The sequence below is a fragment of the Pogona vitticeps genome, chromosome 3 (genome assembly GCF_051106095.1).
Source record: "Pogona vitticeps strain Pit_001003342236 chromosome 3, PviZW2.1, whole genome shotgun sequence".
Taxonomy (NCBI): Eukaryota; Metazoa; Chordata; class Lepidosauria; order Squamata; family Agamidae; genus Pogona; species Pogona vitticeps.
The window spans coordinates 11542068-11567884 of NC_135785.1; the positions used below are offsets into that span (position 1 = coordinate 11542068).

Below are 25817 nucleotides of genomic sequence, written 5' to 3' on the forward strand. Positions count from 1 at the left end.
ATGAAAAAAACAAAACATCTCCTGAAAATAAGACCTAATGCATTTTTGAGCAAAAATTAATATAAGACCCGGTCTTATTTTGGGGGGAACACGGTAGCTATACTGCTGATCTGGAGATACATTTTATTTTCAGAGGCAGGACAATGGATAGCAATTATGCAACTAGGGTAAAGATAAATTATTTTCAGAGGCAGAATATCTGTATATGAGTACAAAATTGCGTAGCTTTGTAGCCAGATTTGCTTTGATCTCATTTGGAAGAGAAAAAACCTGATGACCTTTAGACTGTCTTTGTGGAAATTGTTATTGAAGAATGCTTATACATCCATGGCAGCCAGGATGGTGTCCTTTGGAAGAACCGGAAAGTTGGTTGAATCCTTTATGTAGACAAAATCCTCATATCCAGATACCTCCTAGGTGTTGGTACCAGTAATCAATATAATAGGCCATCCAGAGTTATCTGGTTTGTGTATTTTGGGTAGTAGGCAGAAAGATCTTGTGGTATATCTGTTAGGATTTGATCACAGAGTTGAACAGTTCCTCCTGGTGTTCAATACATGGGTCTCCTACATGGAGAAAGGAAGCATATAAATAAATAAATAAGGTCTGCGGCTAGAGCTGTAAACTTGGGAAATGGACAATTGTCCCTCAGCCTTCTGTGTGTAATTCAATTTGTTCATGACGACAGCAACCTTTCCTTTTGCTGCTTCTTTGATGACAGTATTGGAGTTGTTTCTCTCACGCCAAGGCTATGAATGGCTTTGCGCTCCATCTAGCTGAGACTGTGTGGCAAATTGTGTCTCTTGTTGATTACTTCAGCTTGGGCATGGTAGCAAAAGTATTATGTATAGAAATCCTGAAGGTCTGTGCTTTGACCTTCAGGAAGATTTCGTGTAGAATTCTTTCCATAGTGATGGGTGGTAGTCTGAGATGACAGGGGGGGAAAAGCTTCTGCATCACAACAAACCTGTATTATGTGTGTGGCCTTGGCGGGGCAAAAGTCTGTGAAGGGGCTGACGATTCTGCTCAACGTAATGTGTGACTGGACAGATTCACAGTGTTGTTGTTTGGATCCAAGGTAGAAGACTGTAGTAAATTGTTTTCCTTCTGAGTTGAAGAAGCAAATTTTGGTCTGTACATGGTTTTTTTCTTGTCCTGAGGTATCCTGTGTGCAGTGCAATCATGTAACTCTCTAGATATGTTTCAGGTTCTGACATTTCTTTCTCTACCTGATCCTGTTTGGTGTGTAGAGAGCCCTAATGAAGTGGGTTTGTAATTTCCTGGAGAGTTTGCTGCATAATCTCTGACTATATATAGTCCACGCCAGTGTCATCGAAGCAACCAACATGAATTTGACTCAACTCCAGGAAGCAGTGGAAGACAAGAGGGGCCGGACGTGCTCTGGTCCATGGGGTCATGAAGAGCTGGACACGATTTAACAACTAAACAACAACAACAATAGTCCATGCAGTATATAGTATCTACTACTAGTAGATTTTTAATTCTCCGTCCCCCAGGAATTATGGTTTGCTGCTTGCATTTGTTGCTTGCATTTGCCTGTGCTGCAGGGTCAGAAGACCAGCAGTCGTAAGATCGAATCCATGCAACAGAGTGAGCTCTCATCGCTTTGTCCCAGCTCCTCACCAACCTAGCAGTTCGAAAGCATGCAAATGTGATTAGATAAATAGGTACCACCTCGGTGGGAAGGTAAAATGGCATTCCCTAGTCATGCTGGCCACGTGGCAATGGAAACTGTCTTTGGACAAGCACTGGTTCTGTGGCTTGAAAACGGGATGAGCACCGCCCCCTAGAGTCGGACACGACTGGACTAAAAATGTCAAGGGGAACCTTTACCTTTACCTATGATACCTGTTTGCACTGGGCAAGTTTTTTCATGAGATTGATAGATTTTTTTTCACACCAGTTGAATTATGTTGGTGTGAGCTTTTGTGAATTACAGTTCACTTCCTCAGACAAATGTAATGAGACCACAGGATTGTATATACGGAGCACATGATAGAGGAATGGGGACCAATTGTGATAGAAAAAGAGAGTGACATTTACATTGGAGGAATGACAGTGCCTCAGTAACTATCCTGTGTAAAAATGTGTCATAGATTATAGCTCAGAATCAATTCTTTGGCAGTCATGTTAGTATGAAAATGGATTCCTTGTTGAAAAGCTTTAAAACCACAATTCTTTCTTTGCAACAGTTTTCAGCACTGTATAAAGAAATAGCTTCCAGTGCCAAAGAACCCATTAAAGTAGAGAGAAAATATGCCCGAACACAGGGAATCCTGATAAAAGACAAATGTGTTTTTCCAAACAAGTCAAGAGTATGAAATTTCTCAGCCTGAAAGTTGTGATGTATTATGTAGCCCTAAAGATTAAAGGTAGTCTCTGATCAAAGAAAGAGAACCTGATACAGATCTCTCTCTTATACTCTCTCTTATTCTCTCACTCACTCTCTTTAAATGACAGACATTGATTTGTTGACTGCCAGAGTCTCACAGCTAATAACTAGTCATTCTTGTATTCATTATGACTCTCGGGTACTGGTATCAATTTAAGGCTATCTGTTAGAAGTATGGTGTCAGGTTTTTGCCACTATCCTAGCAGTTAAAAGGACACAATGTATGATTGAATAGGTATAAAGATATGCAATCCAAGTTTCTCTTAAAACGTTAATGTGATCCATACCAATCCATTTGTGAAGCATAAATATTTAAATGTAGGAGTTAATGCTGGATAAATTTTTCACCTGGTAGACCGGGCCTACCGGGGGGGAAGCCCTCCCCTGGTAGGCCCATCCACCCTGGGAAAGCCTGTGTCGGCCGGGGGGGGGACTTCCAGAGGCCTTCCCCACTGCCATGGGAGGCCTCTCGGAGGTCCGCCGCCACCGCTGCTGGGAGCCGAGCGGTAGCGGCGGCGAGGGAAGTCCAGGAGTCCAAGCATGGCCGGGATTGCCCGGCATGGCTCCCAGCGGTGGCGCCGGACCTCCGGAGGCCTTCCCAGCCACCATCTGAGGCCTTTCGGAGGTCCCCCCCACCTCCGATCGTGCTTCACAGGTACGATTGGCGGTGGCGGTGGACCTCCGAGAGGCCTCCCATGGATGCGAAGAAGCCCTGGAAGGCATCCAGAGGCACATCTGCGGCCTACGAACTGGAAGGGGGAGGCGGGGAAAGTGCCAAATTTGAATTTGGCCCTTTCCCCGCCTCCCTCTTCTGGTCTGTAGGTCGATTCTCTGACCGCAAGTCGATTGGAAATCTTGCGGCCGGAGAAGTCCGTATGTTGAAAAGTCCATAAGTGGAGCCGATTGTAAGTTGAGACTCCACTGTACAGCGATACATACCCTGTAAGCTTTCTTTCTCACCAAAGAAATCTGAAAGGTTATAACAAAGCTGTCAGTTTTAAAGACTGGACATAGTTCATTTATTTACTAAAGATTTTAGACAAAAGTATAGTCTAATACATGGAAAATACGGCATTTCCTTTTTCTTGTAACTCACCTATGTCCTCTTCACAGTCCACTAACATTAGGCTAATTCAAAAGCAAATGACAGTTTGAGCATGTTCTTATCTTTCTGACTGGCTTCCTGTTGACGTTAAAGCATTTAAGGCTGAATAACATGATAATGTAAATCTTTTTAACCAAGTGCCTCAGTATTCAATTTCAGCAAAAGCCGAACTAGAATCACACAATGGTGATAGGATGCATGCTTTTCCCTGCCTTACAAAATCCTAAGTGTTGAAATTGACTTGCTAACGATTTGCAGCTAAGTGATCTGCAGCTGAACTGAGTTAAGAAAATAGTTTTTCTTTGTATACATAAAATTGCTTTAAATAAATGTTAAGCTGTCATAATTTTACCCCAAATGTCAAAAGCATTAAAGATTTTTTAATTTATTTTTTATTTAAAATGTTTTTATCCTGCCTTTCTCCTCAAAAAGAACCCATCATTAAAAGACAATAAATATGTAGAAGCTAAAAACAGTAGGTATACAAATATTTAAAAGAATTAATCGAGTATCACATTAAAAACAGTAATAAAATCAATACTAAAACACATTTAAACTACTGGAGACAACCATTTATTAAAAAACCCCACTCAAACCACCCGTTATTAAGTAGATTTATATATTTTTGGTTTATAGATGCTATTTTTGAGGACTGGAATTATCTGAGGTAGCAGTGCTGGTACTGTATAGCACTGTATTTATTTTATTAGTTTTGTTTATATGCTGCATTTCTCCCAACAAGGGACCCAAAGTGACTCTATATGTGCTTGGCTGTTAAGTGTTTGGGATTTCAGATCCCCACTGTGTTTCCAAGTGGGACGGACCAAGGCCAGGCATATCACTTGTGACTGATAGGATTATATATGTTGGGCAAGGTGCATGGTTCCAGAGCACCAGCAGAAGGAGGGATTGGTAATGTGATCTGAGTTCCTTGTTGCTTCAGTATCAGAGGGAAATTCAGGCATGCGTAAGGGCACAAAATATATTGGGAAGGGTCTTGTTCAGTGATCAAACATCTGCCTTGCTTGCAAGTGGTTGCAGGTTCAATATGTGGGGTGTATGTTATGATGACCCAGGTAAGATGGCGCAAAGTGCTGTTGAAGTATGTGTGGAGCATATTTCAGCACCTTGGACAGAAGTGGCCATACAGATCCATAGGCTCTGTGCTAAATTAACCTGTGGTCTGCAGATCTCCAGTGGGATCTGCAAAGGCTTTAAGAAATGTTATGGGTTTTTTTTTGCAGTTAAAATAGAATGAATAAATGAATGAAAGCAAGAAAGGAAAGGAAATGTAGAATAAAACCTTTATTCCCCTTTGTGTAAAACCTAGCTTTTCTAGCCTAATGCCTCCATTAGAAACATACAAAAAGAAAAATCAGTTATGAAAATAACTGTTTGACAGCAAACTGTAGGTGGGAGCCCCGATGTCAGTAGTTTGGGGAACTCCCTGTCTTTTTTGGGGGGGTGACTCTCACCACAAAGAATTCAGTTCGCAGTCTGGGCGTCCATCTTGACCCAGTGCTTATCCTGGAGACCCAGGTAGTGTCCGTGGTTCGGTCTGCCCGCTTACATCTTTAGCAGATTGCCCAGCTGCATCCCTATCTAGACACAGGGGCACTCACTACACTGGTCCATGCGCTCGTAGTCTCAAGAATAGATTACTGTAACACTCTCTGACATGGGGCTTCCTTTGAGACTGATGCAGAAGCTTCAGATGATTCAGAACATGATGGCCAGGCTATTAACAGGGGTGAAAAGATTTCACCCTATTTCCCCCACCCTGGCCGCCTTACACTGGCTACCTATCCGCTTCCGCACTGATTTCAAGGTGTTAACCATTAAATATAAAGCTCTTAATGGTTTAGGACCTTGACACCTGGCAGAGCGCCTTCTTCCACCCAGTTCTACCCGTATCACCCGCTCCAGTCAGGCTGGGTGGCTGAGGGGCCTAACTCCAAGAGAGGCCTGGTGGGAAAATACCAGAAATCAGGCCTTCTTGGCAGAGGCCCCTTGCCTTTGGAACAACTTACTTGTTGAGATATGCCTGGCTCCCTCACTGAGGTCCTTCAAGACTAGCTTAGAGACATGGCTATACAGGCAGGCCTTCCCTGCATCCATTAGCTAGCCTATCACCCCTTTTCTTCTTTTTCTTTTCTTTTCTTTTCTATTCTTCTTTTTCTTCTTTCTCTTCTTATTTCCCCTCTCTTTCTTTCTTCCTTTCCCATCTTGGATTAATCTGGATTTTATCTTAGTTTATTTTTACATTATATGTAAACTGCCCAGAGTAGACATGTTCTAGATGGGCGGTAAGTAAACAAACAAACAAACAAACAAACAAACAAATTTTAAATGTTTAATATATCTGCACATGATGAAAATACGCAAGCAAATGATGCTGAGTGGCTAAGAGACAGCATGCTACGTTTCTTGCTCCTGCACAGACTGTCAGAAGTGACTTTTTGATATTATTGCAGTGAATTTCGTACTAATACATTTTGGCTGAGCCTCAGAATGGATCACTGAAACGGATCATTGAAACATAAAAGAACTGATGCTGCTGATGAGGGTGCATCCTGTTCAAAGCAAAATGAAGCTTCCTTAAGTCATCTTTTAAAAATGTCGCCATTATAGCAAGGAATATCTGTCAATGAGGCCCTTCATGAGAAACTTTAAATAAATATTCAGTGCACTTGAGGGTTTTAGATGTTGAGTTAATCCTTGGTGGTCCATGGCAACAAAAGATATTTTAAAAATGGGCCTGTGGTAAAGAAAAGGTTAACAGCTGCTGGTCTGTGGCATCTGCCAGGCTTTATAGCAACAACGGGAACACATTTCTGGGACTAGTAGTTGAATGCCCTTTGGTTTAATCGGTCTCAAGAGTAAATTTTTCCTTCCTCAAACCTTCCATGACCTGTAACACCAAGGAAAATAAAACCAGAAATAGACAAAAGTTGGCTTCCAATTTCACTGAAACCTTAATATTGTACAAAACAAGGTGTTCTATCAGTGTGGGTGTGGGTTTGTTTGAAATTACACTTCCTGGAGGCTTCATTTTCTTGGTGATATTTTTTTTCCCACTGTAGGGGTTTCAGAAATTCAGGACACAAAATGAGATGCGGATCACACGTAGCCCTCCCAGTCTAAGTGCATGCAATAGAGTGGAACAGGGAGACATGCCAGGAGATCCAGTAAACTGAGAATGAAGAAGAGAAAAAAGGATGTATTTTTAATGTTTGACAGGGTTGCCAAAATGCTTGAGGCCAGGCCTGTACTTTCTGATCATTGTGTTCCTCGGAGGCCGAAAGGTATCCAGGATAAAACAAGCTATGGTGCTTGCTTATAAAAGACAAATAATATTTCTGCATTGTATGATTGCTGTTTTTCAGCACTGCTGAGTGGAAAATAGCTCTTGTATTGTCTCAGAACTTCAAATTAATATTCTGTCGTTGTAGCTTAATTAAAGCCTCATTAAATAGTAGCATATTTCTTGCAAATACAGTGGCTTGGATGGAATTTAATTTTGAGCCATTATAGAGAAGCACCAGCTGCTATAAAAGTGGTGTATTCTTCCACTGTCCATCTTATCTCTGTTAAATTTATTTAGTTTGGGATGAACAGACAAGTAGAGAGCAACTGGTTGGTCACCAGCCAATTGCTTATGAGCTACCTAGTCTTTGTTGTCTCTTGCTAAGAATGCTGGAGTAGAAAAACTATAATCTGAACATGAAATGTATGTCTTGTGTTCTTAAATAAGATTACATTCTTTAGGCAGATTAGTATCTCTTCTGCATTGTAAATATAAAATATATTTGTGGGCCATGACAATGCTAGTAAAAATAAATTCAGATATTTATATCAGAAAGAGGTTAACTCTCCATCTCTGAGGGTCAAATTCCATTTCAGAGAAGTCTCCAGGGGTCCATATTTCAGTGAGACCCAAAGGCAAAAGGGTGGACCCCAAAATATTATAATACAGTACTTTAGCTTGAATCTCTTGTTACTAATCACTATTTCTTAGGGAGACATTTTAACCTTCCAGAATAGAAGTGGAGGACCATTAAAAAAACCTTAGAACCACTGTAAAATCATATTTTGTGGTCCCACTCCAGAGAAACAGCCTGGAAGGATGCCATGGTTGATAATACTGAAAGCAGCCAAGAGGTCAAGTAGAACTTTCCTTTGTGAGACTCCCAGCCTAGGTTTTTCTCCATAGTTGCCTCTACCCCATGACCAAGCCTGAAAACCTGGTCACGTTGTTTGTCTCATCCAGGAACCCTTGGAGTCAAAAAGTTAGTTACCAGTGCGTCAGTATCTTGTCCCTGAAAGGAACATTGGGGCATGGCTTGTGTATGGAGTGAGAAGTAGGGAGGGGGAAAAATGAAGCAAGCATGAAGTGTGAAGGAAACTGTGAATTGCAAGAAGCCCGTTTATTCTTCTGAGCAAGCAGTCAGATAATGGGGTCACATCAGTTGCCGTCTTGCAGTCATCAAAGAGCTACAGAAAGACAGGCAACTTGTACTTTTGTTGTAGGCATAAAACTAGCTGTGTATTTCTTACTTCTTACTGTGTATTTCTTACAAGAGTGTACTCGATGATCTTTAGGGTCGCCTCCTTCTGTGATTCAAGTGGCATCGTATGTAGTGAGCATTGTTCTTGTGTTCCACTTTCTACGGCTGTGTAATGTACGAATGTCCGGGGCTGGATCTCGGAAAGCCACTTATTTTTCTACTACAGCTCCCCAGAATCATCCCCTAACATGGCCACAGCATGCTGGGAGGTGCAGTACAAAAAGGTAACATTTCAAAGCTCTGATGCTCTCAATATTTTGGTTAACGGGCTGAGTTCCACGTTCCAGTGCTTTTCAAAGCTTCTATTGAAAAGTGCCACTTTGGGCATTACAATTTCAGTTCAGAGAAATTCACGCTGAAGTCACTTGCATAGCACAAGCCAGCGTATTAGAACTGACAAGGATTTTACTGGTGTTAGCTTGTGAATTGAACGCTCGTATGCTATGACACTGCTGGGATTTTCCCAACCTTATGATTTAATGCATAGAAATGACCTTTCTTGTGCACTTCACAGGAAGAAAACTGGAACACTAGAAATGGATTTAAATGCTAAAATGTTTTCTCTGAAAACAGAGCTTACTCTTGGCCTACAAGAAACCTTCGCCTGCCTTTTTATGTGTTACCTTGTGTGTTCTTTGCATTGGTTTTAAAATTTCCATCCTACAGAGCCGATCTGTAATTGACAAGCTTATCCTCTAGGTTCAAAGGATGCTGCATTTACTGGAGGAGGAGGAAATAATAATAATTTCCTCAGCGTCTCCAAGCAGTGATGAGGTATTTATTTTGAGAAACTGCTGAGTGTGAAATTACCCATTCTCGAGCAAAACATATCCTTCTTTATGCTAAACTGCTGTAACCGGAAATAAGTACAAAAACGCAACCAAAAGAAACATATTCCTTTATTTATTTTTATTGCTGTGATTGAAAAACTGGAGTTGCACATACAAAAGAGCAAAAGAATTTACTTTTGTTTTCAGAAGCATTTCTAAAGGTTTAAAAGATGTCGGCAATAATCCTATTGGTATTTGTGGAAGGTTTGCGTAACATGTTGTGGCGAATTGAGGCTAATTGATGAAGTGCTGGCATGCAGCTCGGCATAAGTAGGGTACATGGTAGAACATGTATGTGTAGAAAACAAAAAAAGGGGGAGGATATAGCCTTCTTCATCAGTGGTATAGTGGAACCAGAGGTTGCAAACTTGAAACAGGAAGATTTTCTGAATGGCAAGTATTATACAGTAGCATTATATGCCACCCTGTATGCTATAGCTGAAATTCTCATCGCTGCTAGATACCCTTGCTGTAATAAAATGTATTTAAGGATGTTTTGGTCTTGAATAGATAATTGCAAGCCGTTAACTTTACAAAAAACTAATTTCTTGACAAGTTGTCTGCATTTTTGCCTTATTGGGGAGGAGGCTGGCTATGTATGGGCACTGTCACAATGAGTGCCTCCCCTTCCAAATTTACCACTATGACACTTTCTTTCATTATTAATCACCATTATCTAGTTTGGCAAGTGCCGGTGAGAGGTACAGCCTTCTCCATCTCTGCTGTGTAACTGAAAGCTCTCAAACTCTAGTTAGGAGTGTGATGGTGGCAGTAATTGGGAAGTGGACTTGCAGCTGTTTCTGTGTTTCTAGAACGACAGGTTCATTCAAAGATAAGCTTCTGTTTACTACGGCTCAGTACTGTAGTATAGCCTTTTCTCTAGTTGCTCCTTAAGCCTTGGGAAGCTTCTTTGGACTGCAGCTGCCAGAATACCTAACCAGCTTGCTGAACAATCATGATGGATGGGAGGTGCTGGGAGCTGTGTTTCAAAAGAGACCTTTTCCAAGCCCTGTTCATCCCCTGTTTGCTAACAACCTTTCCTGTTTGGTGGGATGGATTATTACAATATTCAGGTTTTCTCTCAGTTAAGCTACTTATGACAGATGAAAATGTATCTCTTCTGCCACTGAAATCTGGATGGTTTGTGCTTTATGCTCTAGAAAGCAGTAGAGTGTGAAGGTGTTGTGAGACTCCAACCATTCCATGAATGTATGATTTCAGAACCTAATATTACACACTAATGTGAGTATCGTGACTTTTTTCAGGCGATAGGGGAGACCTTGAAGAAAAAGTGGCTCTGGCTTCAAAAATGTGAGCTCATCTTTGCTTTGGTGGGTTTTCCTCCCATGTGAGAAGTTAAAAAGCACTGCATGCTTTTTCCCCCCAGTGCATCATTTTTAGCTGATAGCCTTTGCTGCACTCCAGCATTCAGCACGCAAAGACCAATGTCTTCCGCATGATATTGACTGCTAGCACAGTGATAACCGCACCCACAAATTGATGCCACAGATTTTACAGTTGAAATATAGATGGAATTGTGCATATTTGGCCGGAGACCTTTTGTTATGCTTAGCAAGTCGAATGTGCTTCCCATCAGATTAAAAAACAAACACCACATCCGAATGCTAATTTTAATCTCCTTCACTATGACGCATTTTGCAGTTCTTTGAATATTAAGGGGGTGTAAAAGAAAGAGCATGCGTTCATTTGATGACACTTTTTGTGAGCATGCACTGTAGGATAATCGCAGATCACTGGATGAATATTTTGCTTTGGTTGCTGTTGTTTTGGCCAGTATCACAGCCCAGGCATGCATTTTATGTACGAGAAATATAATGTTGTATCCATGTCAACAGAGTGATCTTACTCATTATGGATTGAAAAAAATGTTGCATTATAACCTGATATATAGGTGCCTGCATCAAGGTGCCTGAATGAACACTGAAGATACCACAGGCCCCAATGTTGAATATCATAGGACCTCACCTGGATCTGCATTTTCCCAGTTCTGATTAAATATTATTCTATGACCATATTTATATCTGTGTCGATATGTGGTATCTTGAAAAGAAGCACTTCTAATGAAATAATGGAAAATAAGGCCTAAACTCCTATGAAACCATATTCCGCACATTTTGTATCATTATGTGTCACCAAGTCACCTCTGACTTACGGCAAACCTGTGAATTGGTGCTATCCTTATCCACAGATGCAAGGATGTGGCTTTCGTTAGTAAATCAATCCCTCTCTTATTTGATCTTCCTGTTCTCCCGTTGCCTTCAGCTCTTTCCAAACATCCCAATATCCTTGTTTTTTCATGTTTGTGGAATTCTTTGATTTGTAGTCCGAACTGGGGTGGGAATCAAGCCCAGATCTGCACATCATGCCTTTTGTACATATTTGAGTTATATTATCTGCTTCCCCTCTCTCTTGGTTCTGGGGCACAACCGCTTGCCCCCATCCTCCTTCTTACAGATATAACATTCCCATATTTTAATCCAACAGAGCCCTTTAAAACAGCTCACTATTTCACCACTTGAGCCACTAAGAAATACAGTGTTGTGCAAACATATTGAAGTCCAGTTTTGATGTATCATTTGCTCTTCCATCCCAGTAGATATTGATGTCATGAAGAGACTGTGGTATTCTACATACATGAATTTTGGATCACAGGAGAACTATAATTATTTTAAATATGCTTATGAGCCTCCAGAAAGTTGCAATACAGACACTTCTCACTTAATGACCTACCTGTTTAACAACCACTTGGACTTATGCCCATCTCAACCCCTCATAAATGGGTGCTTGTGTTTTCAGCACACCGTTTCAGGATGATATGTGACTTATTACTCTTATATTGCTCCTTGCTTATCAACCAGTTCGCTTCACGACCTAGTCATAGGAACGGAATTCAGTCATTAAGTGAGGAGTGCCTGTACTGTATTTTAAATGTGGTCCAGACTATTTGAAGGTGCCTTTGCAGCCTTAAAAACAAACTTGCATTTGAATGTTTTGAAGGACGTTTCTGGAGAGAATTGTTCTGTAAAGTTGCTAGCTCTCCTGGCATCCTACTGGCTAGCATCCATGACTGTCATCAAGATACCTTGTTCTCACTCCTAGAAGCAGTTTTAGAACTGCAATTAAAATACGTTTTTGTAAAGTAAAAGGCAAAAGGCAGATAATGCTTTAAAATATGTTTACAAATTTAAGTAGCTCATCTGCTGCTCATGGGGTGAGGCAAAACTAAGAACTGATCTAGAATTGGACTTCCACTTGGTTACACAACAGAACCCCATAGTCAGCACTCCTAAAAATGTTCAGTATGCCTTCTCAACTAAGATCATAGCAGCATTTGATATAATTTTGAATCTTTGAGTGACAGCCCATAACACTGTCAACTGGGAGAACTGTGCCCCAGTGCAGTTGATAACTCAGCTGTGGTTATCTGTACTGGAAGGATGTAGGCTCAGTCTTGAAATTTGTATGAAACATACTGTTGCGCAGGAAAACACTACAAGAAAAAAAAAATCAAATTATTTGCGGAAACAAAAAGTCATCAAATTATATATGCATAAACTGACACTTGCTGAATGCTATAGGCATATATTTGAAAGTAATCCCCCGAAAGTCCTTTAAAATTCATGTCACATCAGAACTGACATAAAATCTACAAAATAACTATTTATACTTATGTGCTCTGAAAATTACTCTATAACAATATTGGTGCAAGAATTATATAGCTTCAAATCTAATATGTTTATATATATATAAATGTTTTGTGCATTTAAAGAGAAAAAGTTTTTAAAATAATCTATGCTATGAATAAGAGTATTTTTGATTTGCATTGGGAACTTATCACCAGTAGAGGTGTACACAAGCATTTACTCTCGAAAACATGTGAGCTGATCTTTCCCATAACAATTGTTTTAGCTCTTGCTACCTCATATATTTAAATTTGTCTTCTGTTTTATAATTGTTTTTTTCTTTTAAGTCAGTGTGCATTGACACTGTTTTGTTGATTGGGGAAAACTTCCGGAGGGAGCCAGCATCGGCCCTCCAGAAAAAAAATGATTTTTTTTTGCCTTTCAAATGATGTTTCTTTTTAAATTCTGTTTCCACACCCCATCAACATTTTTTTCTAAAAAAATTCAAGTTCAGAAGAAATAGCTGTAGTACTACAGTATGCCTGTGTACACCTTCAGTTTTATTTGAAGAGAGTTTGTAGTTAATACTGCCATTCACTGAATGATTGCAGATGATAGCTTCTGTGTTGGAAACACTCATTACGTAGTCATTTGCAGCAATATTGATGTTTTGTGTCCCAAGAACAGGAGACAGTGGAAGTAAAGGAACTACCTGCTCAGTTTATGGATATGTTAATGCATAATTATAAAGTGTCTGAATTTACCCACAGGGCTACAGACAATGAAGATGTTCAGCATGATTTTGCATATGCATTTTTAATGCGGGTTACTATAATTTCTGTTATAATTATTATCACATGTGGTGCCCAATTCTACAGCTTTAGCTTCCTGATACTCTGCAAGGCTATGCAATTGAATTAATAGTATTTCTAAGCTTATGTAGTGTTTTGGAGTGGTAAAAATGTTGGTGTACATTACCTTATTATCTTTAAAATAGCCTTGTAAGGTAGGTCAGCATTAGCGCTATCACACATTTTTTGAAAACTTAAGTCAAGATTGTCTGGTGGATGGTACAGGGTCAGAGGTTTAAGGGAGGTGGCACCTTATGTCTCAGACTTACTGAGTTCTCGGATGAGGTGAGATTGAAACTGGGGTTTTCTTAATTTTTAATTCAGTCCATTGGCTGCTGTGTTGCACTAGATGGTCCAGCAGCCGATTATGAGAAGGACATGATTCAATTGAAATTCTAAATCTGTGACACACTCCAAAAAACTATACTTAACTAAACCCTTCATAATCTTCTGGGCTGTAGATGAGGAAATCTCTGGTGGGAGAACTGCTGTTCCCTCAGGAGATCGTAATAGTGACATGATGAAATAAGAATGTAGCATTGGGCACCATATAGATTTGTTACGCCTCTTAACAACTTCGCAGATGTATTTGATTTTCGAAATTCAAAAATTCAAAACTATTTTCATTTTCAGTAATATAACAATGCCTTCTACCTTTCAACACCTTGAGTTAATTCCAGGGCATTGGTTTTTTGCTTTTGTTTTCTTTTTTTGGTCTATGTGATGGTGGGGAGTTTAAAGGTAATATTAATACTGAGATCTTTCTATATCTGTAAGTTTCTCCTGACATAAGTCATTGTTGATTTCACTGTTGTAGGGGAAAGGCTCTAGGGCGGCAGATAAGGCTGTTGCCATGGTGATGAAGGAGATACCGAGGGAGGAGTCTGCAGAGGAAAAGCCCCTCCTTACTATGAAATCACAGGTGGGCAGAATGGTAGGAATTGAAGGAGAAAGCTGACATATGTTGATTTTCATAGAGATGAGATAAACAGTTAGCCTAGACTGATCTTCATACTTGGAGTCCAACTTTCAGTATGAGTGTTTTTGTTTCTAACGCCAAAAGGATGATGGGGAGCTGACACCGAAATTAATGTATTTCTAGCTGTGGTGAACTGTCCTGCAAGTTGGTTCTTTCAAAAAAAAAATTCTTTGAAATACACATTTTAAAATGGAGTACATTTATTTATAAATGCATTTTTCATTGCCTTCTTAAGCTGTCATAACGCAGCTTAAAATATTACGAAAGTTTAAAAAATGTATTACAACAGAAAAAAATCTGGAAAAAATGCAGAATATATAGTCTGTAATGTTATATGGTGAGGGGCAATCACTCAGGCCTCATGAACTCACATATTATGTATTATTCTCGATAGTAAAAGAAAAAATAATAATGACAGATGTTCAAGTCAAATGATTTATGGAACTTCAGTGTGCATATGTCAGTTATCAGTGGAGTATCTATAACTGATTGAAAATGTCAAGTATGATACATGCTGTCCGTACTTCCATAATGCTGTATATATAAATGCACATTTGTAAATTTTTTTAAAAGGACATTGAGAAACCGTAAGCAGCAACTTCTCAATGGAGGACTGTGTCATGCACTTTTCATTTTGTTTCACATTCCATCTCAGGCACAACATCAGTCTCTGATCTGTCTCCCTAGGCATGGGCTAATTTTGGTATTCTAAGCACTGCAACAGAACACAGGGCCAAACTAAATGTTGAGGTGATTTTTTTAGAAATCCCTGCAGTTAGCACATTTCCCCTCTGACAACAGAGTTTTGTTACAGATGTGTGCTTCAGCAATTAGATTTAACAAATTAAATCCCTACAGTTAGCACATTTCCCCTGTGACAACAGGGTTTTGTTAGAGATGTGTGCTACAGCAAATAGATTTAACAAATTAAATCCCTGTTTACTTCCAATGGCCAGTCAGAAATCGAAATGGACAGGGTGCAAGATATGGAAGCAGTATTTGCTGGAACAGACAGACAATTTTTACAACTTGAGGGAGCACTGCTTCTAAACAACTTCAAAGTGTATCATCCAGTTTTGAGCCTCAGGTACCTCTTCCTTTAGAGCTTCCTTATTTATTTATTTTAATGTATTTATTCTATTTATATCCCGCCTATCTGGTCGTTATGACCACTCTTCCTTGTAAATGAAGGAAGAATATGTTGGTGGATATGGCTGACTGTTCATATTCCCTGTATCTCCATGTTTACAACATTGGAGTGACTAGAGAGCACCACTGGCAAGGTTGACTCCTTCCCAGTTAGCACCCAGCTATTGTGGGAGCGTCAGTGGTGTTAGAGCTTTGTGTGAGAAGGGGGTGTTCGATGATATAACTCTGAGAGTTCTTGTCTTTGTGAACTTGTTAAATGTCAAGATAAAGGCTCATAGTTGATATCTTATCAACCAGAGAAAGAGATTTAAAAGGATCCTTTTATTCAGAAAAAAACATATTTTGTTGAGAAACATATGCATTTGTTTTATTGAAGACTGGTATCATTCAGACGTAAAACTAAATCTGTTCGGCATTTTAACTTGTTACAGGTTTGTGTTTTCATCTGAAGTTGGACAAACTGGTTAGTCTTAATTGTGGTTCACTGGAACTAGCCAACTTGAACATGTAAAAAAAAGATGTGGCACTTTAAAGACTAACTGCTGTATTTTAATGTATTTTGATGTAAACCTTCGTGAAACACAGTTCTATGAAAGCTTACATTAAAATACAGCATCTACTCTTTCAAATGCCACGTCTTCTTTTTGTCTATGTTTCTGCGTTTTTCTTGTTGAAATGCTTGCACAGAGTAACACGGCTACAACTCCGAAAACTGCAACTTGAAAATGTATTTTACAAAGTTGGCTTATTTCAGTAAAACAAGTTTAAGATCCAGGATCTTCATTTATTTTAAAAGGGGAGCAAGATCATTGGTTTCCCGATAGCACACACCAAAGGAGGGAAAGGATAGACATCATGGATCAGCATTACATCTGAAACAAGTTTTTAGTGCAAGAATAGGCGATAGGTTGTACCTTTATAATATTTTGTACTGGCCACATGGCTCTCCCCTTTTATTTCAAAAGCTTTTAGTGGTTCCAATGGATATAGTACAGGATGAACAGTATTAATTACACTGAATATGAATAGGGAAATAAAATGGTCATCAATTATTTTGATTTACATTGTGATCCTGGCTGCAAGCACATATGAAAATGTCCTATGCTTAGTCATAATATTCAGTGGCCCAAGGTCTCAGCCCCCCCCCAAGATCCTTCCTAGTCTCTCTGATCATTTCAAAGTTACTTATTCAGTTCCTGTTGCTCTTTAAATGCTGATTAATTTATTTGAAATCTATAATAATCAAGATGCCCACTCAAACTTTCATTGTAGGTTATCCGAACCATATGTAAAAGATTCAGTTAGTCCATAATAACTATCCATGTTATCCTATATCCTTCAATTGTCTACTACCAGTTTGCAGTGCTGCATTATATATACAGAAACGCAAAGTGTTGTGGTTCGGTGTCATCACATGTAATAGCTTTCCTACATGGGTTACACTGAAAAATGTATATCTGTATCATGTACAAAGAACTGGGCAACCTCTGGATTTTGTCTATATGTATATACCTTGGAAATTCATTGCCAGTCGCAACTATTTAGTGCATATATGCCTGGCAAAAGAGACGTGTGGTCTTCTTAAATAAAGTTATACATTGATGTGCCAATGTAGGAAAAACATCCTGTGTGAATCAGCTATATCCTAAGATATCTGGAAGATGGAATAGGATGCTTTCCTTTGGGACATTCTATATGGATTTTATATAAATCACTTGATGTATCTTAGATACAGTATTGGGACATCTGTTTCGTATAACATGTTCTGTGCCCCATTTGTAGTGTTTCTCCATAACAATTCATCAGAAGTCATTAGTGATACCACTTTCCAAAGTAAAATATTTTATGTGTATGTTAGTCCACACACCCTTTTTTACTCACTGTTTATGAGTTGGCTTCGTCCTTGTTATGCACCAGTAGACCACAAAAAGCCAAGAGGAAGCAAAATCCAGAGAATGAGTGAGTATTTTTGATAACCATCTCTGCATTGTATATGTCTGTTTAGCAATACCTGATCATGTTCCATTTCCCATGTTACTGTTCTTAACTGTCTTGCTCTTCTCTGATGCCTTTGTCTTTACACTGTCCCTGTGCATATGTTGTTGAGAACATTTGTCTTACATAATGTAAAGCCTTAAGGAATAACTGAGTGTCCGCAGCCCAGTTCCATGTTCAACAGGGAAGCTACTTTCCCATTCCACCCACATTTTTTACCATTATTAGATTCCAATACTGCATTGGCGAGGTAGGCAAGCCTTGGTTAAATTACCTAGATTGTGTGATTGCTTCTTAGGAATGGGAATGGATTTTTGTTTTTAGTCACCTTGGGTCTTTTTAATGAGAAATGTGGGTTTAAAATAGTTAAATAAATAAATAAATAAATAAATAAATAAATAAATAAATAAATAAATAAATAATAGGTCATGATGGTGTTGAAGTGGGAAATCATCAAGCATTCTGATGTCTAGATTTTATCCATTATCTTTACACTGACGAGGGAAAACCATACTATCTACATGTTAGTGGTTAACAGGCTACAGAAATAATATGTAAATTGAACTTTAGAATTAGAGATCTTAAAGGAGGATCATCTTGTCCAGTTCTGTGCCCCAAAGCAGGATCTAACAAGATCTGTTTGTTTGTTTGTTTGTTTGTTTGTTTTGATTTGGTTTGATGTGTATCCCGCCCATCTGGTCTATGCGACCACTCTAGGCGGCTTCCAATATAATATAAACAATTTATAAAAGCACATAGTTAAATAAATCTTCAAATGAAAATGTGAAAACCAAGAAAATAGAATAAAGATAAATAAAGGAGAAATGAGAAGAGAAAATCAAGTATTGACTGGAGGGAAGGCCTGAATAAAAATCCATGTTTGTAATTGGCTTTTAAAGATACCCAGCGTAGGGGCCGTGCGAATCTCCGGAGGGAGTTTGTTCCAGAGGTGAGGAGCCACTGCCGAGAAAGCCCGATTTCGTGTCTTTTCCTTCCGGGCCTCTCTCGGCCTCAGGCTCCTCAACCTCACCTCCTGACTTGCACGGGTGATCTGGGTAGAGCTTGTCTTCTGAATGCATTGGGCAGTATGGTGAGCATTGTAGCTGAACATATCTGCAGAGGACAGAGTTGCGGATTTTCATGATTTTGATTAGATGACATTAGATAAGGAAAATGCCATAACTTGCACAGCTCATCTCTGCTAGTTAAATCCTTCTTAAGATTTTTGGGCATACATTGGTCAGATGGGTTGTTGAAAATACAAGCAGGGATTTATAACTGGAAATGAAAAGCCACGATGAGTTGTGCTATTTGCTGTCTGAAGGCCTTGCTACACAATAACATTTTGGCCGATCCATAACCCCAAGTGTCCTGATAAGCTATAATATGATATAACTCTTATGGGGTCGGAAATTGCCCCATGACTCATTCAGTGCATAGACAAGGGTTGAGAAATGTAGGTAGAATGTCTCAGAGTAACTAGCATAATAGAAGCTAAAAAACCAGAAATTAAAAAAAAAAAACACTAAAGCATGGACTCAGTCTAGCATACTTTAGTTCCAAATATGGGAGAAGTCCCTCCCATCAAAAGCTGCCGCGGTTCAAGTCACTATCTATAGTTGAAGTTGGCCAATAAGATATATAGCTTCTCAGGGGTTGTTTAACTGGAGTGGGGTGTATTGGGCTAAATATGGTCATTTAAGTTGATGTAGTAATCTGATATGCTATTGGGTATAGTCCTTGCATTTACATGACATATGCACCTCAAGTGACCCTATTTGGCCCACTTCCATAAAACAACAAAACCAATAAAACTAACAAATCCTTCTCCTTGCCTCCTCTTCTCTCTTCTTCCTTCTGGGAGAAAGTATTCAATATTTTTTAAAAAAATATTTTCTCTAAGAGACACCAGCACTGTCCTAATAAACTTAAAAAAAACAAATCAAAACAAAAAAGCAAAGTGTGCTGTTTATATACCGCCCCAAAGCATCCTCTCTGAGCAGTTTACATAATGAGCTGGGTACTCATTTTACTGACCTCGGAAGGATAGAAGGCTGAGTGAACCTTCAGGCGGCTACCTGGGATTGAACCCTGGGTCGTGAGCACAGTTTTGGCTGCAGTACAGCAGTTTAACCACTGCGCCATGAGGCAAAAAAACAACAACAACCTTTTGCTTCTTTCCTCTGCCTCTCCACAGAGGAGCAGAGGAAGTATTTAGTTTCCCAATATTGTAAAGTGGCTAGCTAAGCTGTTTTCTTAAGCCACTTAACAGTTTTGGAAAATTAAAAGTGGAAGAGCACTCAAAGCTTCAAGTTCTGATTTGGTTTGATCCCAGGCTGGAAACAAACCAAAAAAACCCTACCTACGCCAAAAAAACAGTAGCCCTGAAAAGAATCCAGGAAGGTTCAGGTAAGAATACTCTGGGGACTGGCTGGTTTGTGCTGGCATATACACTGTCTAGTCACTTACAAAATGAGCAAATCTGTCCATTCCTGCATTGGACCAAACAGCAGGACAAATGCCCATATTACAGCTTCAAATTCAGTTGAATCCTCATAGTTATGTGGAAGAATGTAGTCTGTTAGTTTGGTGGGCTCAGACATAGAAATTGAATGTGCCAGCAGAAGAACTGTCCATTTCATCCTTGCCTCCACTGTCCTTTCATCCTTGGCTGCATATTTGGGTTTAATTTTCTTATAGGCAGATCTTCTGAACTGTGTGTTGTTGTTGTTGTTTTGGCGAATAGGGCTTCTTCACTGTTGTTACTTCACTTTCCCTCAAAATGTAGTAAGCCAGTACTGGGTTTGCAGGTCTTTCTTTTCATTTTGTTGGGTGAGAAGGCTCTGGAGTCCTTCTTTAATAGCACCACTGATCCTTGCTCTGTTGTTCCTCTTCCTGGCCTCTGTGAATCCCATCCTGGGTGATTCACGCCTGCGCAGAGCCTCATCGGAAGATTCTAGAGCTTCTGCAGTAGCAATGAACACATTAAAATATGCCCCTCCCCACCCGTATAAGTACCTTGGTGCCAAGCATCCCCTTTCAGTTTCTTCAACTGCCGCCTTGAGACCCTCATCTTTCTGCTTCTGTGAGTAAAAGACAAAGAGAGCTTGTTCTTGATTCCTTCCTGTTATTGATCCTTTTCTTTTAAACTGTTAGATCAAACTCTTTATCATCAGAGATTTTTCCTTTCCCCTCGCTCGGCCTCTGGCCGCAGGAATTCCCCCCCCCCCATCATTGTTTTTTCTCCTCAATTATTTTCTCCTATTCATGGCCCCTTTGGGCCCATTTAAGCACTGCGTTGTCTGTGATAATAAGACCCCACTTTCCAACGGACACGCTAAGTGCCTTTTCTGTTTGGGAGAACAACATCAAACTTCCTCCTGTATCCATTGCAAAAATATTAAGTGCAGAGTTCTTCAGTCTCGCCTCTCAAGGCTAAAACTTTGACAGTCCTTACAACCAGCTCAAATGGCCCAACCTCCCTGTAGGGCCACTTCCAAACCAAAGTAATGGGGGAAAAAACTGTTAAGGAATCATTGAAACAACGTCCATTGGCTACACCAGCTCATTCCGATTCTCCATCTGCATTGTCTAAGACTTCAAAGACACACAAATTGAAACCCTCCATACCAAAGTCCTTGACTTTGAAAACAACTTCTAAACATCAGAGACGTACAGAAGCTGCTCCAGCTCTGGAGCCTGTTCCTCCTAAATGAGCTAAACAGTCTAACCCTACAGACATCCCACCACAACTCTCTGAATCAATTTCAGTCGGATCTCCCTCAGATGATGACAGACTTCCATCTCATCAACCCTGTTCTCAGTCTCCAGAATGAGATGATAGAGTCAACCAACTAACGTCCTTTCCTCCCAGTCCACAACCTTCCATTCCTTCCAACAATCCTTTGGTTATTCCATTGCCCGAGGATTCCCATCCCGAACGGCTTGACACCATTCCATATTCGATGCCCTCGGATCAACCACCGATCCCTAACCAGGACCATCAACATCAACAATCTCGACAGCTCGCTTCATCATGTGTGGTTCAAACCGACCCTCAGCATGTGCAGCGGGTTACCATATGCCCTGACCAGTGCTCTGCTCGACAGACTGCACCAACAAGTCGACCAAGTGTTTTACCTGGTTCGATAATGCCATCTAATAGTCAGCCTACCTCTTGACAACCATTGTTGTCAAAGTGGCCACATCACCGAGAGATGACTATACCTCAACCTGTTCCCCACTTGGTATCAAAAAAACCTCGGATGGTCGGGGAGATTTCAGCCACATGTGAGGCTTTTGCAGCCCCAGCCTCCTGATATTTTCCTACTACAATAGATGACAGAAATCACTCTTCACACTTGGCATCACCAGCATCAATTTATTCTACTCCTATGTCATTGCATCAACAACCTCCGTTTCGACATCATAGATATACAGAATCTGATATTGACGATTCTCGATATTCATCTTGGTCTGTGGACACTCGCTCCATTCTGTTACATCAACACAGTTCCCATCCTCCAGTAAATCCAAGTCATCGATCCTGCCACCATTATGACGCCGAGCTCGACACTGAGGTCCATCCCTACCAATCAAGGTCCGCTGACGCTCAACGCCCATCTTTTGATGTCGACTATCTTCGAAATCGACAGATGTCCATGAACATGCCGCCTCCATCTTTTCTGACTCATAACTGCCAATGCTGCGAGACTCAGCCTCTCGACACCGAAGTCGATCAACAGTCTGTCAACTCCAGATGTGACCTCAGTGGTTCTGACCATGGATCTCAGCCACAGACTCCATTGGTGTTATTCTCCAGAGTCAGACATTGTTGATACCGACCTGCCATCACCGGCAGCGGATTTCCAGACCTATGCCCAACTTAAGATTCTCATGGCTGAATCCCTTGATCTGCAAGTCCACCGACCATCAACAGAACCAGCTGATCATCTATATGATCCAATCTCTAAAAATACAACCAAATGGTCTTACAGAGAAAAACTGCTCCACATAAATGAGTTGGAGCTACTAGCCATCATAAACGCCTGCAAGGCTTTCAGAAACCTTCTTGTAGGAAAAATGGTACAGACTGACAACAACAACACCATGACAATGTACTACATCCTAAAACAAGGCGGCACCCACTCCCCAGGTGTCCTCTACCTGGCGGTCAACCTCTGGGAGTGGTGTCTGCAACATCACATCTGTCTCACAGCCTTACACATCGCTGGTCAACACAACGACCTAGCAGATTCACTCAGCCGTTCAAATGCCCAAGCTCACGAGTGGGAACTAGATCAATCAGTATTCCGACAACTATGCCGGAAATGGGGCACACCGACTCTCGATCTCTTTGTTTCCGAAGCAAATGAGAAATGCCAACTCTATTGCTCCCGAGCAGGAATAGAAAAACATTCCCAGGGAGATACATTTGTCGACTGTTGGCCCAAGACTCTTACCTACCTTTTTCCGCCGTTCCTTCTCCTCCACAAAATTGTCATCCGTTTACAACAAATTAAAACCAATGCCATCATTATAGCCCCTTGGTGGCCGAGACAGACTTGGTTCCAAGTTCTCCGCAGTCTCGTCAGATATCCACCATCTTCCCTGCCTGCCACACCTTCTTACACAGAACAACCCCCAAGTCCTACACCTGGACTTACCTGTTCTGCACCTGGCAGCATGGAGGATTCTCACTCGTTAATGAACGTTCTTCATCATGCCAAAAACCATCCACAAGGAAAGCCTACCTATACAAATGGAAGAAATTTCAATCCTTTACCAAATCTTCCTCATCATCCTCCATCAATCCATCACTTTCCACTGTTCTCCGCTTCCTCCTACATCTCAAACCCAAGGGTATCAGCATCTTATCCTTGAGAGTCTACCTTTCGGCAATAATATCATACCATCCTCCAAATTCTCCAGCAGTGAACTTCTTCAAACATCCAACAACGAAACGTTTTCTGAAGGGTCTCTCTCATATCTACCCTGATACTCGACCTCCCTCTCCAGAATGGTCTCTAACTCTTGTTTTGAAACAGCTTACCAAAGCTCCTTTTGAGCCATTAGCTACAACTGACTTAAGACTCCTCACCTTTAAAACAGCTTTTCTCGTAGCCATCACCTCAACTCGATGAGCTAGTGAATTAGCAGCTTTAGGCTATGACTACCCTTATCTACAATTTTTCCCAATAATGTGAAGATATTCATGGACATTTCTTTCCTCCCCAAAATTGTCTCTCAGTTTAATCTTTCCAAGCCGATTGTCCTTCCTTTATTTTTTCCATCACCTTCTTCAAACCAAGAAAAACTACTCCATACGTTGCATGTCAGAAGAGCTCTTGCTTTTTATCTCCAACTTACCCAATCTTTTAGACAGTCATCTCATATCTTCATAAGCCATCAGCTACCTACAAAAGGGCATCAGGTGACTTAGGGAAGTCACTGTCTCCAGGTAGGTCACCTCTACCATTCATTTGGCTTATCAATTTACTTGACAACCAGCCCCAAGAGTGGTTCGCCCTCACTCCACCAGGGCAGTGGCAGCCTCTACAGCCTTTCTCCGCAGTGTACCTCTTCCAGACATCTGCACCTGTGCCACTTAGGCACAGCCATCCACATTTATCCGTCATTATAAACTCAACCTCCGGCAGAAGTCTGATGCGGCATTTGGACGTTCTGTTCTAGCCTCTACCTTGGCATGACACCCTGTCTCCTGGTAAAACACACCCTTATTAGTCATCCAATGTGTGATTCACAGAGGCCACAAAGAAGAACAACAGGTTACCCACCTGCAATTGTAGTTCTTCGAGTGGACCTTTGTGATTCACACATCCCGCCTGTCCTCCCCTCTGTGACACCATTGTTTGCTGACTATTAAGTGGCGTTTGACACAACTGAAAGGGGACACTTGGCGCCAAAGTACTTATACGGGTGGGGAGGGGCATATTCTAATGTGTTCATTGCTACCACAGACACTCTAGGATCTTCCGACGAGGCTCCTCACAGGCACGAATCACCCAGGGTGTGAATCACAGAGGTCCACTCGAAGAACTACAATTACAGATGGGTAACCTGTCGATCTGTGCCAATGCAAAATAGATTTTTATTATTTAGTATGGAGAATTGTCTTTGAGCAACTGCATGTAAACTGCTATTACTCCATCTAAGCCATAGCCATTATTAGATAATCAGAGGCAATTTGTATGTTAACTATGGGCAAATCTCTTTTTTATTTTTTTGTAGGATGTATATAATTTCAGCCAATCTGTCCCTAAGAGAATGATTTTTTAAAATTGCCTTGAAGCAAGAGACCTAAAAAATTGGCTGCCACCCTAATTGTTAAGCTGTCTTTCCTTCATATAAATGAAACAGATTTCTCCATTTAATCAAGTGATTTTATTATAATTTTCTCATGCCATGAGAGTTAAAATACTTTTCAAAAGTATGAATCTTGTTCATTTTTTAAAAGACACTAAACAGAAATTTTAAAAGACACTAATTTTTTTAGAAGACACGAAACTCACAAGGACTGGGAAGAATGTGTTTGGCAGATATCTTGCTCAACTCATCCGAAGGGCTCTAAACTAAATCTGCAGTGGGAAGGAGAACAATCTCTAGGACCAAACTCAAAGCAGAAAGCCCTAGACACTGAGCTTGACAATGAGGAAGGGAGTGGTGAGAAGTAAGGGACACTCAAGTATAAAACACGAGACACAGCAAGCAAACAGAAGGTCAGCCATAAAGGGCTCAGATGCATATACCGTGGTGCCCCGCATGACGACGATAATACATTCCGTTAAAATCGCTGTACAGCGAAATCGTTGTCATGTGAAAATAAAAACCCCATTGGAATGCATTGAAAACCGGTTAATGCGTTCCAGTGGGGGGAAATACCTGCTCGTCCAGCGAAGATCCTCCATAGGGCAGCCATTTTGAGATCCCTGTCTTGCGGAAATAGGTCCGGAAAACAGAGGGGAGCCATTTTGTGAACCGCCGATCAGCTGTTTTAAATCGTCATCCAGCTAAAAAACGGTTCCCGAAGCAGGGACCAAATCGACGTAAAGCGAAAAAAAAAACCATAGGAACCATTGTTTTGCAATCGCTATAGCGATCGCAAAAAAGCCATCATCAAGCGATTTTGTCATTTAATGGGATAAGTGTCTAGCAGGGCACCACTGTACACTAATGGTCAGAGTATGGGGAACAAACAGGGAGAACTTGAAGTGCTAGTACCTGAGGGCAGGTATGACATAGTTGCCATTACCAAAACTTGGT

At 40.6% G+C, this 25817-nt stretch overlaps 1 protein-coding gene across 5 annotated transcripts in view; it reads left to right on the forward strand.

The window, feature by feature from the left end:
• PEX5L (peroxisomal biogenesis factor 5 like) overlaps nucleotides 1-25817 on the forward strand; it is a 193995-nt gene that overhangs the window by 108753 nt on the left and 59425 nt on the right. For 2 of the 5 annotated variants that reach the window (XM_072996233.2, XM_078389628.1), the window contains exon 2: nucleotides 14229-14333. The exons of the other annotated variants lie outside the window; for them this stretch is intronic. In XM_072996233.2, the coding sequence (XP_072852334.2) occupies nucleotides 14229-14333 (105 nt within the window). The remainder of the gene's footprint in view (nucleotides 1-14228; nucleotides 14334-25817) is intronic. 5 annotated transcript variants of the gene reach the window in all.